The sequence below is a fragment of the Myxocyprinus asiaticus genome, chromosome 24 (assembly GCF_019703515.2).
Source record: "Myxocyprinus asiaticus isolate MX2 ecotype Aquarium Trade chromosome 24, UBuf_Myxa_2, whole genome shotgun sequence".
In the NCBI taxonomy this organism is placed as follows: Eukaryota; Metazoa; Chordata; class Actinopteri; order Cypriniformes; family Catostomidae; genus Myxocyprinus; species Myxocyprinus asiaticus.
In genome coordinates this window covers 26,249,189-26,267,215 of record NC_059367.1, presented here as the reverse complement: position 1 = coordinate 26,267,215, position 18,027 = coordinate 26,249,189, and the positions used below count along the sequence as shown (strand labels likewise).

General features: G+C 37.4%; 1 protein-coding gene across 1 annotated transcript in view; it reads right to left on the bottom strand.

Annotated features, from left to right (window-relative positions):
• Positions 1 to 486: 486 nt before the first annotated feature.
• plcxd3 (phosphatidylinositol-specific phospholipase C, X domain containing 3) overlaps positions 487 to 18,027 on the bottom strand; it is a 32,919-nt gene continuing 15,378 nt past the window's right edge. Inside the window, exons 2-3 of the mRNA XM_051653178.1 lie at positions 11,786 to 12,494; positions 487 to 2,086 (exon numbers count right to left, since the gene is read on the bottom strand). Coding sequence (XP_051509138.1) covers positions 1,930 to 2,086; positions 11,786 to 12,494 — 866 coding nt within the window. The 3' untranslated portion in view covers positions 487 to 1,929. The remainder of the gene's footprint in view (positions 2,087 to 11,785; positions 12,495 to 18,027) is intronic.

Sequence of the window (18,027 nt, the reverse complement as noted above, 5' to 3'; positions counted from 1 at the left end):
ACCAGGAGTAACACACAAACGGAAAGTCATCTTTAAAAAGACGCGTCTTTAAAAAGACGTTCCGTGTGTGCCGCTCTTTTAGAGAAATATACTCTTTTATTTCTGCCAAAGCACCCAGGGGCATTCTCTGCAGTACACCAGTGCAGAGGAGGGAGAAGCCGCTGAAATGTGCCGTCAGATCCAGCAGAGGTGAATGAACAGTCAGCTCAGTGAACATCGACCGTTCGGCTCCGAAGAGAAAATCTGAATGAGTGGTTGCATACCAGCTCCTTTTATACCCGTATGTCCGGGGGAGTGGTATACAAATACCACTTGCCAATTTTCATTGGCCTTTTATCAAAGACCAGAGGTGTTTCGGGCTCCCAAGAGTGACCCCTTGTGTCACTACATCAACACAACGTCAAGTGAGTGACAGGTAGGGAACAGTTGATAGCAGGTCACTGCCAAATCTGTATAAACAAAGAAACGGTGTAGTGTATATGCAGTATTTACATTTATTGTACACCAGATTTGTCAGAAATGTTGGACTAGGACATTTATCCATAGAAAGTTTACATACAATTTATCGACCTTGATAACTACATGCAATTTCATACAGTACAAAGGCATGATTAATGCATTTATACTCAAGTTCATGCTCAAGGCTGATAGTGGGATTGTCACATTAATCAACCTGATTCAACACTTGAATGAATAAATTAAGTTGAAAACATTTTGACCCAAAATGTTGAGAGTGGATTTTCCAGTGCCCATGCTGTCTTGAGCACAATTCCACATAATATCTTAATGATTCAGCCTATTATTACAAACAATTATAGTCCTAAAAGAAAAGACAAAGGGACAAGGCAGCAGTGAGGGAGAATCATTGTTCAAAAAATTTCATATACCGATCAAATTAAATTATTTGGCAACTGGGTGATTAAAACATTAGCATGGCCATTTATCCAATTAGTCTGGCTAATTTGAAAATGGCATCATAATAAGTCTGTTCACACCCATTAAGTGATATCCTTTGTTTGTTTATGTATGCAATCATACACTATTAAGTGCTGGATTGTATAGGGCATTATTACCCCACTGGCACATAGACTGATTTTTCTGCACTGTATGTTTGGATTTAACTGGCCGGCAAACCTCAATGGCCACTCTTTAACAGTCCATAGTCACAGCAGTGCAAATGCAATGAATACTGTTTGTTCTTCAAGGATATAAAAGAATCTCTTGGAGAATCATGGACAAAGTAAAGGACAACTACAAAAATGTAGATACAAAGCCTCACTTATTAGTGTTGATAATGGCAATTTTTGGTTGTAATTACAAACATCTAGTAGTTCACTTCTTCAACATGGTAAAACCAGACTGAGGCCCAGAAGGAAACCTCAACTAGTACGTTTGAGCATGACAAATAGTAAGCAAAGTTACAATTCAACAGGTTTACAAGTATTTACAAATTGACAATCATACAAGTTACTAATACCACTAGAAATAGATCTACTATTGAGTCAGCATCACATTCACTGTACAAACAATATTTATTCCCCATGAAATGAGTTAATGTTATTGGTACTTTGATCAGTAGCGGAATTGAGAAAATTTTGCACATTTGAATCAGTAGAATGCAACAGATGGAAAGCAGAGAAACATGAGAAAAGGCTAGGCACTTTTTTGCCCAGAAAAAATTAAATCTCCATCTGTCTGATTTGTCCTAGTTCTCAGACAATACCTGAAATAACTCCACCTGACCATGTCTGCTCTCTACTCTTATGATCTCTTAACCTTATATGGTTTTTATTAGCCCTAAAAATGTCAGAGATTAATAGAGATCTATGATCCGAAAAATAAATAATAATCAATAAGAATACATCAAAATTTTAAGAGAAAGGGAGCATGTGTAGTTAATACCACAAGCGACTTGGGATATTTGGAGGTTCAGGTAGCATTCTCTTCCTCATCATCCAGGTAGTAGTTGAGGGTGATAACGGCACTGATAAATTCCCCCAGCTCCACAAAGTCAGCTGTGATGATGTTAACGCCACTTTCGCCAGGTCGCTGCGAGCGGATCCACTGCATCATGCTAGGAAGAGCCCTGAGAGGACACACATACACACTCAGTTACAATTGAAGGGGTTTTGTTCTCATACTGAATGTCTAGGAGGTTGTTGGTGCTCCACCTGGTCACTTCAGAAGACAGAGACTAACCTCTGTGAGGGCAATACTGCAGCTGTGTCTCATTCCACTCTCTAGTCAACATGATCACACGTGAAGATGACACGTTGCTACCGAATATACCAGTACCCTGACATCGACCTGTTCTGCAAAGTTAATATTATGCAAACATCATCTCCCATCAGACAATTTGCATCAATTCAAATGTGTTTACCTTTCCCTTGTGTGACTGATAGCACACTGTGTGAGCAACCTCAGAGATGTGGGTTCTGGTCCCGTGGAAACCAGGAAGTAATCATGCTCACATAAACAATGGTGAGTGTGATTTGGAGGTTGAATTTTTCCTCTAAGATTATATTTTTACTCCACTAACGGTTAGGTTTAGGGTTGGGGTGTGGGCTAGGGCATATAGTTAATAATATATGCACATATCTGTATTACATAATTTACAATTAAAAACAACTCGCTTTACAACACACTTTTGGCACCACTCTGTGGACATTTAACTTGAAACTGGAGCTCACATGTGCCCATACGTCTAACAACATTTCCAGCTTTGGCCACTGGGAGCAGTGACTTAAATTTCTGTAAGCACAGACCAATTTCAAAAGCAGAACTATCGACCTACTGTTGCCGAATTTAAAGTAGTCTGGTCTAGTTCCAAATAAATAAAAAATGGGACACTAATGACTATATTACCTGTGACAGGTCATGTGAGGTCGCACATTAAACCATTGTTGGTATTAGCAACAACATTAAGTAAAAACTGATGATGTACAGTGCATACATAATGGAATTCAGACATTAAAGAAATATAACAAAGCAAGTCACAAAAGACTTTCTATATTAGTACCTGAGTAAATCAAACCTCATTGGTTCTCTGAGTCTTGTTACCAAACGTGCAACATGACGTCAAAACGTTTGGTCACGAGACGCGATGAGAACCAATGAGGTTTGATGTTATCGATGTAGCCACCATATTTGATTTAAGCACCTTACTTTATTAACATGATTTGGTTTGAGAGTGAATAGCAACTTTTGTTTGTTCTGTTCATTCTGTGACTCTACTTTTACTGTTTGTTTGTTTTTTTGTTCTTTTTTGAGCTTGACCGATCAGAGTCAAACCCTGTGAAGACCTAAAGAAAAACATTAATATGGGTTTGGAGCAACATTAAGATAAGTACATAGAATTTAAATTTTTTGGGTGAACGATCCCTTTAAAATATGCAAGATTTTTTCCCTTTTGTGCCCTAAAGGGATGAATGAAAATTACAATTAGAATCCCTTTTAAATAGAAAAAATAGGCTTTGTCTTGATGCACTTAAACTAGCACTTGTTTTCTGACAACTTGAAAGACTTACAAAGACATGACAACATTTCCTGAAAGTGAGCATAGTTAACAGCCAATGCTAAATGGTTTTTATGGTGTATTCTGGGAATTTGTGTGAACGTTTCAGTGCACTCTAACAATTATGACAAAGCGGCAGCCCTAGAAATGGCTGACTTCCTGGGCAATTAACTTATTACTGAACTAGGGAGTAGATTGAGACAACCCTATGACTCAGAAGGAGTCATCTCATGCTCTGCTGCTTACTCTGAGATGATGCAATGGTTAGCAGGCTTTATCAGCTCATAAGACACCACACCTGTCAAAATTGCAGTGCACTGGCTGATCTACCATTTTACTCTCTGTGCCCCCATCCCAACCCTCATCTATAATTAATCTGCCATCAGTGCAATCAATACTAAAATTTACAGCACATTGTACCAAACTCACATTGGTTTAGATCTTTATTAAATGGCTGTTCATACTTATAACCAAAGTGCAAATTTTCCTTGCAAATAGGCAGGCCCGGTTCCAGATCAAAATCACTGAGGGTGCTTCTGAAAATAGTGGGAGTGCTCTGTATAAAGTGGAGATGTATCGTAATTACAAATTCGATATTAGACTAAATCATGTTTAAATTCGATAAAAACAACATAAAAACAGTTTTTCATGTACAACACATTTATTGCTTCATATATATATATATATATATATATATATTTCACATGATCTGTTGTTGAAAATGACAGTAAAATGCTGCACCTGCAGATTAGGAGATACATTGATGCAGCATTTTGTGTGTTCACAAAATGCAGGGATTTTAGTTTTTGCTGGGATTCAAGGAAATCTGCTTGCCAATTTACAGTATTAGTCTTACATATTCAATTGAGCAGGTGTGTGCAGTTATTTTGGTACAGGGGCCACATCAGCCGTTAAGTACAACATGGAAGAGAGACGATAAAAAGTTCTGCGTAGTTGTACCTTTTAAACCTAGAAGTAGTAGTGCACTCATGCACTCAATGAATGATGCACAATTTTCTGAAGTGTATACAGACTGATGGGACCATTCTGTGATTGCTTGAAGTTTTGCTGCTACTTTTCTATCACGTGTTAGTAAAACTGAATTAAGACTATTATTAATTGTTTATTTTACCATACTTCAATGCAGTGATAATTTATTATTCAATTTAACACTCTACATCAGGAGTCTGGTTTAATAGTAAAATAAAATATTCGGAAATAATAGATTCTATAAGCTTATTTTAAAGTTGGCTGCAAAGTGGACCCATTTACTTGTTTTATTCTGAAAGCGTTATCAACCTGTTTACATGCTCATGGGTCATGATGTGGGTCTCATCAATGGTTTATTTGGCATCCCATTCAGCACACAACTGAATAAAACAGGCTGCATTACACTGATAAATGATTACTGCCAGAGTAACAGTCTCATACAGGTGTGAGAGACTTCAGAATTTCACAAATAACACAAAGAACAAACATTTTCCTCTCTCACTTGGTTTTGCTCGCGTGTCCCCTCCTTGTGTGAATGATGCGCAGATCTATTTGGATTTTACTAAAGTTTATCACTGAAAAGGTTTGCTCGCAGACTTGGCACTAAACAGCACATGCAGCCTCACGAATGGACACAGAGTGGCTGCATCACACTTTTCTTTGAGCATAACATTACACTATTGAGGGCTAAGTATTTTATAATTTTTTCGAAGAGGAGAGAGAGCACGTGCACTCACATGCATGGTTGCCAGATTACATAAATTAAGTATGACATAAGGTGAAATATTTCCTATTTGTGCATTTATAAATCTCTGCTTGGGGTGTTGCATCTATTATCTGGCAACCCTGAGCATATTACAAGCTTGTGGATGTGCGATAGGTTCCAAAGCCAGATAAATGAATGCTATATGATAATTTCATTTGCATATATTTACTGTATTTTGCAGACGCTTTTTATCCAAAGTGTCAAAGCGATTTATAATAGTACAATACTGTCTGGGTAATTCTTTTTATTATTGGTTTATGTAAATATAGACGGCCGTCTTCGGCTGTTGCATCACATCTCTGTTTTGCAGGGCAGTGAATCAGGAGTGACGGGGGTGGGATAGAGGGGTTCAATGCTTGACACTTGAGCGGGTCCAAATGCATCACAAATGCGCATTAATTAGTACTGACATTCCTTGAGCAGCCCAAATGCGTTAAAAACGTGAATTAGTTGATAAAGATAATGATCAGATCGTAGAGTTAACGTGAGTCTCTAAAAAGTAATAAATGTCTTTTATTTTGTTGTTAGTTAAACTTAAATCTAGGTTGTCCAAATGCTACAAATGCTGCACAGCTAAATAATAAAGTTATAATATAAATGTTAAAAAATGATAAAAAATAAAGTGAGCCATTGAACTGTTGCTGAACTGAATGAAGCAAGCTGTCTTCTACAATGTCAGTGATAATAACAATTAAGTTACAATAGAATTTAACTGCATACTGTTAAATAACACCAGGCCTGCATATCAGGCATCACATTATGCTGTGCATATTGCATATGTTCACATTATGTGTTGCACACTGTTTATTGTACCATGCCTTCACAAAAAAGAAGATTGAGAAACAAAGAGACAGAGCGGAGGGAGACTGCTAATGTGAGTTTCTTTACAAAGCTGAATTTAACGCACCAGCAAGCAATCAGGTGTATCAAATCAGGTGAAAATATTTAGGAAAATATCCTTCACACTGTGTCTATGTAACCGGTCCAACTCAACCCGCTCCAAGCAGGATTTGAACCGGCATCTTCGGCATGGGAGGCGGGCGCTAACAAGGAGGCTAAAGGCTACAGCCCCTAGCGCCAGTCGCTAGTGCACCTCTTGAGGCCAGGGGAGTGAGGTTTACACATGCCGCAAAGCTATCACGTACCAGCTGGCTCCCATTACACTCACCCTCCTAAACCTCACTCCCATCTGGGTCACGGCACCACTGTAACATATCCTAATGGACCCAGTCCGAGGAGGCTAAAGGCTACAGCTCCTACTGTCAATCGCTAGAACACCTCTTGAGGACAGGGGAGTGAGGTTTAAACATACCGGCGTGCTAACGAGGAGGCTAAAGGCTACAAGGGAAGGAGGTTTACACATACCACACAGCTATCATGTACCAGCTGGCTCCCGTTACATTTATAGTATAGTATATTTTTCACAGAATCATTTGCCATAGGAGGAAGTAGGATTTATAACTTTGTATTTGAAAGTAAAGCATATTTTAAGTAAAACCAGGGGTTAAACTGGGGCATTCTGGCACCTCGACACGGTGTTCTGTCACCTCTGATTCCAAAAAAAAAAAAAAAATAGTCCAGTCTGTGACAAGTCAGAAACTTTTCCGCTATATTCACCTAGAGTGGCACTGTTTTGCCTTGCTCCGCTGCCCACTTCAAACAGTTCAGACAGTGGGAAGAAATGTCAGATAAAATATTAACCCCCCCCCCCCCCCACCCCAGTACAATAATAGTCGTAGTATTAAGCCCAATTATCAACAATATGACTTCAATAAGTTGAAAAAAGGGGGGAGGGTGCCCTTTTTCTCAGTTTGAGTTAATGCCCCACAAAATGTCTGTACACGGCCCTGCTAAAAACAGTAACAAAATCAAGTGAGACAAAAATAAACATAAAGAGAATTGATGCTTGTTGTGTCGTACATGCTGAGACTTCTGTACAAGCCTTCCAGCAACCACGGTGACTAACACTGGTGTCAGCTCTGCCCTTTAGCAAATGTTCCAGTTATACTAAGCAGAAATAATGTGCTGCTCAATACCAAATACTCAGGGGGGTTCAGATACATATGTGGATAACATGAACATATCACAAGTTATGATGCATATGGCCGGACTTAACTGCATGCACAATGGCAAAATATATATCATGCATGCTGACAGGCAAAAACCAACAACAGTAGATCATCTACTGACAGATGCAGATGCCAATGTATTCCATACAGGAAGTGGAGAGATACCCTCTCAGTCATTTGAATGAGCAGAATATTGGTTCACTCTAGAACATGTGGTTCTGTCATGCAGAGCCATTTTAAAATCAGCTTTCTGCCAAGAGTTTCATGTTTCTATCCAAGCCTGACAAATCCTGATCAGTTAAGCTCAAGAGACCATTGAGCAATGGCTAATAACTATAATGAGATTAAATTTGGACTGTAAAATATCTGCCTGGTGCTGTTTTTTCCAATAAGAGAATAACAGAGAGAGATCTAATGATTCAACATGTTCCCTTTATTGATTTTGTAATAGTGGAGAGCAATGTGCTATAGCCAGGGTTGGGGAGTAACGAAATACATGTATTTAACGGGAATACGTATTTAAAATACAAAATATAAGTAACTGTATTCCACTACAGTTACAATTTAAATCATTGGTATTTAGAATACAGTTACATTCAAAAAGTATTTTGATTATTAAAGAGATTACTTTGCATTTTATTGTCATTTGTTTCATTTAATATTTAGTCCTTTCAGATGGAAAACATTTATACATATAAATGATGCGATCCAAAGTGCATTTGAACAGTGGTGAAACACTTTCTTATGATGTGTTACATTCATACGAGCAGACAGAGAAGTAAGTTTGAAGTTAGTTTGGAGCAGAAGAAATAGAAATAAACCTTGTGTAAATTGTCAGCTTTACGCTAAGCTAAAATGCTATTTTTAGTCATTTTACATGCACACGTTACCAGGCACGATCATATTTTTTTATCAAGAAAATTCACATTGGATCATAATTTCTTTCTTTCTAGTAAGATCTGTGATATTAGGGCAAAAATCATATTCTTAATAATAATTGTTGTATTGTTTTCCTTTAAAAATATCAAAAAATCCTTAAAACAAGATCAATTTGATTTGTTTTAGAAACAACACTGCATAAGATATTGAGGTTTTTCAGAGAATGTATTTTTAACATGTGTATTTTGTCTTACTGTACTGGCAGAATTTTTAAAGTCAAAACAAGTGAAAAAATCTACCAGTGCTGAATAAGTAATCCAAAGTATTTAAAATATGTTACTGACCCTGAGTAATCTAACGAAATACGTTACAAATTACATTTTACTGCATGTATTCTGTAATCTGTAGTGGAATACATTTAAAAAGTAACACTCCCAACCCTGGCTATAGCCTATCGTCCAAAACTAATACGAAGATGTAAACAGAAAAAAAAAAAAAAAAAACTATCCAAAAATGTGCAAATTTGCTAAATTACAAACACTAAACTGAAACTTTAAATGTGCACTAAAATATAAACAAAATCTCAAAATTGCGTGTTTTCAATCAATGTTGGAAGGACTAATTTAATTAAACTCCCAAGCCCGAGAGCAGTTATTCTGTATTCTGTCAAACAGAATCAACCAATTAGACAAGAAGCAGCTTCTAATTGAAACTCAAGCTTTTGTTTTAAAAACAACTTGCTTATGGCATCATTCTGTGGACATTTCACCTGGAAAATAGAGCTCACATGTGCCAAAACTTACAGCTTCAGCCACTGGGGGCAGTGTTTTGAATTTAATCTGCAAAACTTTCGACCTACTGTTGGCAAATTCACAGTGAGATCAGTCTGGTGGTCTGATTCATCCAACACATAAACTCGCATCCTTGTGATCTTTATTTAGCAAGTTTAAAAAAAAAATGCACATTTTATGTATGACTGTGTAAAATTTATGGAAGTCTCTTCAAGTAAGTTAACCACACATATTTTACTAAAAAATCCAAAACTTCTGTTCTAAATAAACATTGGAAATTTCTGAGGGAACCCATTTTTTTAAATGCTTATTCTCTTCCAGGCTTTAGGACTACAAACTGCTCTTTGGTGAAACTAACTAAAAATAAAAACTTAAATTAGCTATTTTCCTAAGAAACAAACTAAATATAAACTAAATGAACTATTAAAACTAGGAATGCACCAATATAAACATTTTTGGCAGATTTCAATTTTAACAAAAAACTATTGACCAATACCGATATTTTGCCACTTACATTATTTTGTCGGCAGATCGCTGTTTTACTTTGGAATTATGCTTTAAAAATATACAAATAGGTACAAAAGCTTTTTTTTTTTTTTTTTTTTTTTTTTACTGTTCTAACAATAAATAATTCATTAAATCTTTCAGCTGCACAAGGATTGCATCTCTTAAACAAACTAGATGCCAAAATTTCAAAGAGAGGCACAGTGAAAGATAAATAGAAGATAAAATGATTAAAAAAGTACAAAAATAAATAAATAAAAAAAAAACGAAATATGATAACATGATGAGTGATATGAAAAAAGGTTATTTTGTACATCTAAAACATGTACAAAATAACACAATTTTCTTGCTGCACAAGGATTGCATCTCTTAAACAAGCTAGATGCCAAAATTTCAAAGAGAGGCACAGTGAAAGATAAATAGAAGATAAAATGATTAAAAAAGTACAACAAAAAAACTAAATATGATAACATGATGATTGATATGAGAAAAGGTTATTTTGTACATCTAAAAAAGTTTTGCACTTCTGTTTTTGCAGTTCAAAACAACAGAACTCACATTTTACATGTTGTACTGTATATGATAGAACATACTATGCATATGTTGGGCAATTACACGTAAATGTCAACCACATCATGGAAAAATAAAAAGTTCTAACCAAAGCAACAAAACCCCTTTTTAAATTCTGGATTATAGTGTAATAATGGATCATTTATAATGGCACCCAGACCGCTAGAGGGCGCCGCTTGCTCACACAGCGCTGACTGAAGCGCTGAATGTAGACTATGGCTACATCCAGAAACTAGAAAATGCTGCCTTCGGTGGCTGAATACGGAGGTAGGAAGGGATCAAGGCATGTCTAAATCTAATGTTTGTGTCTACTGAGATACCTTCACCTGATCTATTTTTGAATGGCGCGTAGATGTATCCTTCGCTGCCTATGAAATTCCACAATCCTGTGCGTGAGTTTCCACAGCAGTTGAACTGAAGAAAGAAAATGCCAGCTGAAGCGGCAGTTGACGGCCAGTTTGTCTATAAATGTAAGGTTTTTTTTCTTTGATGAAGTTATTAAATATACACTTGGTTATCGCCAAAACTCTCTTGATTTTGTTCTAGATTATTAGACATTTGTGGTTCAGTTGGACTGAATGAATGCTGGTATCCTAGCAACGATGTGAAGTAGCACTGCCTCAGAAGCCTTTCCAAAACCAGTTTCCGGAGGTACCTTCACACGTAAACGCTGTCTGTCAAGTCATTGACTGATAGGTCCGCAAGGCAACCTTAGGATTCGGACACAGCCCACATTTTAAAACACAGCATTTAAAGGTTTAGTAATCGCGCAAGGCCAGACTGTCGTGTGACAGTTTGCAGATTACAGTTTTCTGCTCTGTGTTGGCTTTGTGAACATACACCACAGATTTCACACTTGTTTTAATAACAAGTTCCTCTTCATTTTCTTGACTTCTTTTGGAGTCATCCCGTTCTGTGGAACAAAATGATTGAGTAGCGTGAGTGATCCCGCTCTGCCCTCTCGTGAAATATCGTGAAGCCTGCTGGACTTGTGCGCATTTCTGTGCTCCAGAGATAGCGCACGTGATGCTCACATGAAACACAGATGTGTGTGTAAGATGATAAGCTTATTAAACACTTATTAATCACCAAACCCTGTCTATATTTCTTAAATTCGCTCAGTCTCACGTGAAGCCCTGCCAACTGATAAGCCCACGCTGCACACATAGATATTTACATATTGTGATATACACGATGTAGCAAAATCTCTATCGATTGACACTTTATATCGTCGCCATGATATATATCGTCATATCGCCCAGCCCTAGTTTCCCTTATCATGTAGCCTATAGGTAAGTGCTGCTTTCACAACTGTCACATCTGTTTATGCCATTTTTTATGCATTAACATGAGAACGAGAAAGAATTAAAATGTACATATTCTTAGGATTACCAACCCTTCTGCATATTAGGGCTATTATTGTTTCTGGATTGTGCATTTAAGTTCACAGAGTTTCTGTAAAGTGTGTCACTAATTAATTATAAATAAACCATTGGTTTTTCATATCTGCATTTTTATGCTTATAACCAATATGCTGATGGTTTTAATTTGGTCAATAATTCACTGATATATATTTGCAGCTAATACATTAGTGCATCCGTAATTACAACAAACTAAGTCTAACCTGAAATGTAAAAATCAAAACATATAACAAAATTAAAACTAGTGGAATTTTCAAAACCATAAAAACTCTGGTGCCTACCTCTCTGTGATGGTCTCTCTCAGGCCACTGGTGACACCCTTCATAACGGTGCTTGCTTTGGGAGTGAGAACCACCTGGGACACAAAAAAGGTGCCCTTACGTCTCCGATCATTTACAGAGGCTTGAAGGAACTGAATAAGCTTCTCAGGATCTGTGGTGTTGGCCCAAGGGGAGGGCATCATCTGACCCGGCCACAAGAAAGGAACCTCCAGAGCCATGGGACTGTGATAGAAGACCAGCACCTGATACTCCTTCTCCCAGAGGTACTTCAGGCTTACCTCTTGAGCAAACACTACTGGGCAGAGTCGATCTCCAAAGATGGTGCGCAGCATCTGGACCAGCTTCTCGTGATGGAGGTTCTGTACGCCGTAGAAGTGGTTGAAGTCCAGGAACACCACTTCACGAGCATGAGAGGCCAGAAAGGTGCTGATCTGCTCCAGGCCTTCACGTACGGTGGCGCTGAACAGACCGTGTGCAAAGTAGAGCTCATTGTCGGGGTCTCTGGGTTTGGTGGATATGCGGAGATCAAAGAAGCGGATCCCTGCCTCCAGTTGGCTGGTGAAGTTCATCGTCTGTGTTGCCAACCATTTCCTCATTAGCTTCTTGGCCACAGTGCCAAACACAGAGACAAAGTTCTGCACTGTCTCGGGCTGTTCTGGTCCAACTGGTGAGGCCTCGTCAATGTAGAAACTAAAAGAGTCATGGGAACCTGGATAAGAGGGTTTCTGCGTTAATATGGTTCTTTTAGACAAAGCACATATACTGTATGATGATGAAAACTGTTAACAAGGGAAAATAACTACACAAAAATTTTCAAGAGAGGCCACTGAATGGGTCTCAGATGACTGCAACATTTCTGAAAAAAAAAAAAAAAAAACCTTTATCAGCATCTGTTTTTTTTCTTTCAAAATATCAAAAGACACCCTTAGAACAAGATAAACTTACTTGAGAAAAAAATATGTAAGATAAAAATAATTGTTTTCAGAGAATATATCTTGAATTAAAGGAATAGTTCACCCAAAAATTAAAGTGCTCTCATCATTTACTCACCCTTATGCCATCCCGGATGTGTATGACTTTCTTTCTTCAGCAGAACACAAATTAAGATTTTTAGAAGGATTTCTCAGCTCTTTTGGTCCATAAGTGAATGGGTGCCAAAATGTTGAAGCTCCAAAAATCACATAGGTCAGCATTAAAGTAATCCATATGACTCAAGTGTTTAAATCAATGTCTTCAGAAGCGATTTGATAGATGTAGGTAAGAAACAGTTCAATATTTTAGTAAATTTTTACTATAAATTCTCCTTCCTGCTCAGTCAGTCTCCACTTTAATCCTGTGTTCCAAATGGGATAAATCACCGTCCGAAGGGCACTTTGAAGGGAAAACAATTATGATAGTCAAGTTGTAACATCGCTTCTAACAGAATTTCCAATAAAAATGACTTAAAAATTGAGTTCCGAATGACCATTATTTTTTAGTCCCACACCTTTTAGCCCACCAAAGCTCTCACAGTGGCTGGTAAAGTCTTTGAAGGGAATAGGGCATAAGGATTATCACTTCTGAACAGAACGCTGGTGTCTTGTGGATTACTTTTCTGCTGCATTTATGTGCTTTTTGGAGCATCAAAATGTTGGCACCCATTCACTTGCATTATATAGACCTACAGAGCCGAAATATTCTTCTAAAAATCTTATTTTGTGTTCTGCAGAAGATAGAAAGTCATACACATCTGTGATGGCATGAGGGTGAGTAAATAATGAGAGAGTAAAAATTTGGGGGTGAACTATCAAATTTATTTGATGCATTTTTTTCTTATTTTAAACAACATCACTAAAATATGTTCAATTTGTGTGTAGAACAAGAAAAAATTTACCAGTGGGGTAAAACAAAAAACTTAATTCAAGTATTATCTAAAGGCATGTTTTAAAGGAATATTCCGGGTTCAATACAAGTTAAACTCATTCGACATCATTTGTGGCATAATATTGATAACCACAAAAAATTATTTCAACACATCTCTTTTCTTTAAAATTTTTTATTTTTTTATTTTTATTAAAGCATTTATAGGAATTCTTCTGTTAAAACTTGTGTATTACTTGAGCTGTAAATTTGTTTAAATTATAGGTTTTTTTTCAGTGGACTACTAAATTACCGGGATTACAGAGTTTCTGGCGTTATGTCATCATGGCAACGATGTTGTCAAATTGGATATAACTTTACACAGAAAAGATTAGTAATCAATTTTATCACACTAAAATCATATTAACATGCATATTGTTTATGTCATGTCACTAAACTTTTTAAACAGTTAGTATTTTACCATTTAAGGAAATAAAAATGACTTTTACAATCTGCTTTTAATAAACATGAAAATGCTACTAGACAGCACTAACACTAGACTCCCCTGAAAAATGTAACAACATAAAAGCATATTGAAATTATATCAGTAAACGCTTTGGCTTTGGCATCCATAAAATACTAAAACTAAAATAAAAACTACTGTAACTAAACTGAAACTAGAAAAATTTTAACCCTGCTAAGAATAAATATAATAGCTGCCTTGACAGTCAGTGGTATAATGGAATAATGCAATAGCGAGCTCTTCCATTGTTACTGGACCATAAAATGACCTGCAGGAAAACCGTTGCCAGGGCCTGCAGTATAATAACATGGACTTCAGAAGCATGCTTTCAATGTAAATACAGAGCAAAGCCAGGTGCTATGTTTGATCTTCAAAAATCACAAACAACTACAACCTATTTAAATAGATTCATTGCTAATCTAATTAAAATGAAAGCTGTAAGCAGAGTGTGATAAAGACTCTCCAAATATTATTTTTGATGAATAAACAATGCATCTCTCCATCTGAAAGCAGCACTGTAGCCATCAAAATTCACCATGGCAAAGGGCCATTAGGCAACAGCTGTCTGCTCAGCAGAGACATCTCAGCAATCACCACAACAACAAAACCAATCGAAATGATGGGAGCATTAGATGGTGTTTTTAACAAGCCAAGGACCACTCGTTAATGGGTACAGAGTTGAATAGGCACAGAAAGAAAGAAGGAAAGAAAGAGAGAGAGAGAAAAAGAAATTAAGAAAGAAAGAAAGAAAGAAAGGAAAGTCAGAGTCATATTTTTCATGTTGGTGAAAGAGAAAGGAAGGAGACAGGAAAGAAGGAAGGAAGGAAATAGAAAGGGAGGAAGAAAGGAAGGAAGGAAGGAGGGAGGGAATTAGAATAGAAGGAAGGAAGGAATAAAAGAAAGAAGGAAGAAAGGAAGGAAGGAGGGAAGGCAAAAAGGGTAGGACAAACAAAAAAAAGAAAGGGAGGGAGGGTAAAAGGAAAGAAGGAAGAAAGGAAGGAAAAGATTTACCCCAATCGAAAATTCTCAGTCCTGACACTTATGTCACTAATGACACTAAGATCAGCATCTAATATACATATTCACACTTTGTTGCTGTGGCCTTATGTTAACTTTCTGTGTCAAATTCTCCAAACCATCTGTCCTCATCCTCCTTGACTTGTCTGCTGCTTTCAACACAGTGAACCACAAGATTCTCCTGTCCACCCTCTCTGACCTGGGCTTAACAGGAACTGCACTTGGATGGTTTGAGTCACACCTCATTGACAGATCTTTAAAGGTCTCCTGGAGAGAGGAGGTGTCCAAGTCACATCAGTTGACCACTGGTGTTCCTCAAGAATCAGTGCTTGGACCCCTCCTCTTCTCGATGTACAAAACATCACTTGAACCGATCATTGATGCTCATGGCTTTTCCTACCACTGCTATGCAGATGACATGCAGCTCTACCTGTCGTTCCAACCTGATGATTCTGCTGTCTCAGCTCGTCTCTCTAATTGCCTCTTGGACATTTCGGCCTGGATGAAGGAAAGCCACCTTCAGCTTAACCTTGCCAAAACAGAACTCCTCATGATCCCAGCCAACCCATCTGTTGACCACAGCCTCACTATTCATAATGGTTCTTCTACACTTACACCACCCAGAACAGCTCGGAACCTGGGAGAGGTTGTAGATGACCAGCTTAATTTTACCACCCGGATCTCATCAACCGCCCGGTCTTGCAGATTAGCACTTTACAACATCAGGAAAATTAGACCTTTTCTGTCTGAATATGATGCACAGCTCCTGGTCCAAGCTCTGGTAATTTCAAGACTGGACTACTGTAATGCTTTGTTGGCTGGCCTCCCAGCTAACATGATTAAGCCACTGCAGATGGCCCAGAACACAGCAGCACGTCTGGTCTTCAATCAGTCAAAAAGTGCTCATGTCACCCCACTCTTGATTTCACACCACTGACTACCTGTAGCTGCCCACATCTTTGACTCTGGCCTTCAGGACAGCCAACTGAACCGCACCCTCTTACTTCAATTCACTTCTACAGGGCTATGCTCCAACTCACTCTCTGCGGTCAATGAATGAGCGGAACCTAGTGGTCCCATCACAAAGAGGCTCAAAGTCTATTTCACGATCATTTACTTTCTCTGTTCCTCTGTGGTGGAATGAGCTTCCACCCTTCACACATCTCAAAATTCAAGAACCAGCTGAAAACACATCTGTTCTGTGAGCACTTAACCAATCCACACTAATTGCACTTATTACTGAACTTGCACTTCTGTACAAAAAAAAAAAAAAAAAAAACTCTCTCTTTCTTCTGCGCTAGTGCCTATACTACTCCAGCCACCTTGAGAACATGGCAGTACAACACTGCAGATGTTGTTGAACTTTATATGACAAATTGCTTGCTATGTTCCTCGTTTGTAAGTCACTTTCGATAAAAGCATCTGCTAAATGACTAAATGTAAATGTAAATTCAGATTAATGAGTAACAGAATATATCTAATTTTCCTCCTTGACATAGGTGTTATATGTGTTATAGACATAATGTGTTATTCAACATGAAAGAAATGCAGGGAGGGACTTGATTTTATCCATCAAGACTTGATTGAATTGTGATAAGTGGCCGTTCCACACCAGAATGCAGCTAGACCTGAATGCTAATTTGCAGTCGATTATGGAAAACTACTCCTTTTCTGAAACATTTTGACTGGGACATGGAGACCGAAGGTCAGGTTCATCCTCCAAAGCATCTCAACGTATTCCAATGGTGACGCTTCTTTTTTTAAAAATCTACATGAGCTATTATTACTGCTGTAACCTTTATTACATTCATGTTGATTGGAAATATAGAGCTATTATTGCGTTAACTAATGGCAAGATTTTTTTTAAAACCTGCATTCTCTTCAACAGCAGTTTAACAGTTATTTATGAGACGGGCAAATTATAGCATTTTTATGAAAGATTACCAAGGCAGTTTTTGTTCTCTGGAGTAAGGTGCATAATAATACATTTATTAAAAAAGTACATTAGTTCATGATTTTTAATGTTGCTGTTGTACAATACTTTAAGTCAAAGGAAATTAAATTAATCATATTTGTTATTGCTTCTCCAATGCTGCATCCTAGACCTAAACATGCAATCACATAAAAACTCAGTTGTTGAACAGATGAGAACAATCTGAAATTCAACAGGCCTGGGAAGATCATATTCTATGAGAGCCCACTGCATTTATTTTGTGTCCTAACAGCTCATGAATTAAATGCAAAGGAGGATTCTCTTATTAAAGGATCCATGTCTTGAGATATACTGAGCTGATATTAGGTACATTTGAGGAGAATGATTTTTGGGAAAATGGACCATTTAAAAAACTGATGGTAACTGACTGGTCTTATGTTTTACCTCGGAGAGTAAGTGCATTAGAGCAGATTAAAAACATCAATTATTCTGTCTCATTTCTTTTTTAAACAGCCAATCCAGAGATGACTGACAGTAAATAATGTTGATCATCAGATTCATTGTTTATTTTGAACAATAACCTCCCTGGTTTAAAGGTCCACTCCACTGCAGTCCACTGACAAGAAAGCCATGCTTAAAAGCAAACCAACAACTTATAGCAGGTTCTGTTTTAGGGTTTAATGTGACCCCATGGGCTGCCATTGTCATCTGAAATATATATTTTTCAAATACAACGGTTTTACCATATTGTACCATCACTGTACCATGATACTGCCACAGCAGGCTTTTGAGAAAGGTAACTTTGTTAAACTTAATCCTGTGCTGTGTAATGAGAAAGGTGTCAATACGTTTTTAGTCCACGGTTTCATTAATGCTACACAATATATGTAGGCTACTAAAGAAAATGTTCAAATGATGCTCCTAAAATCA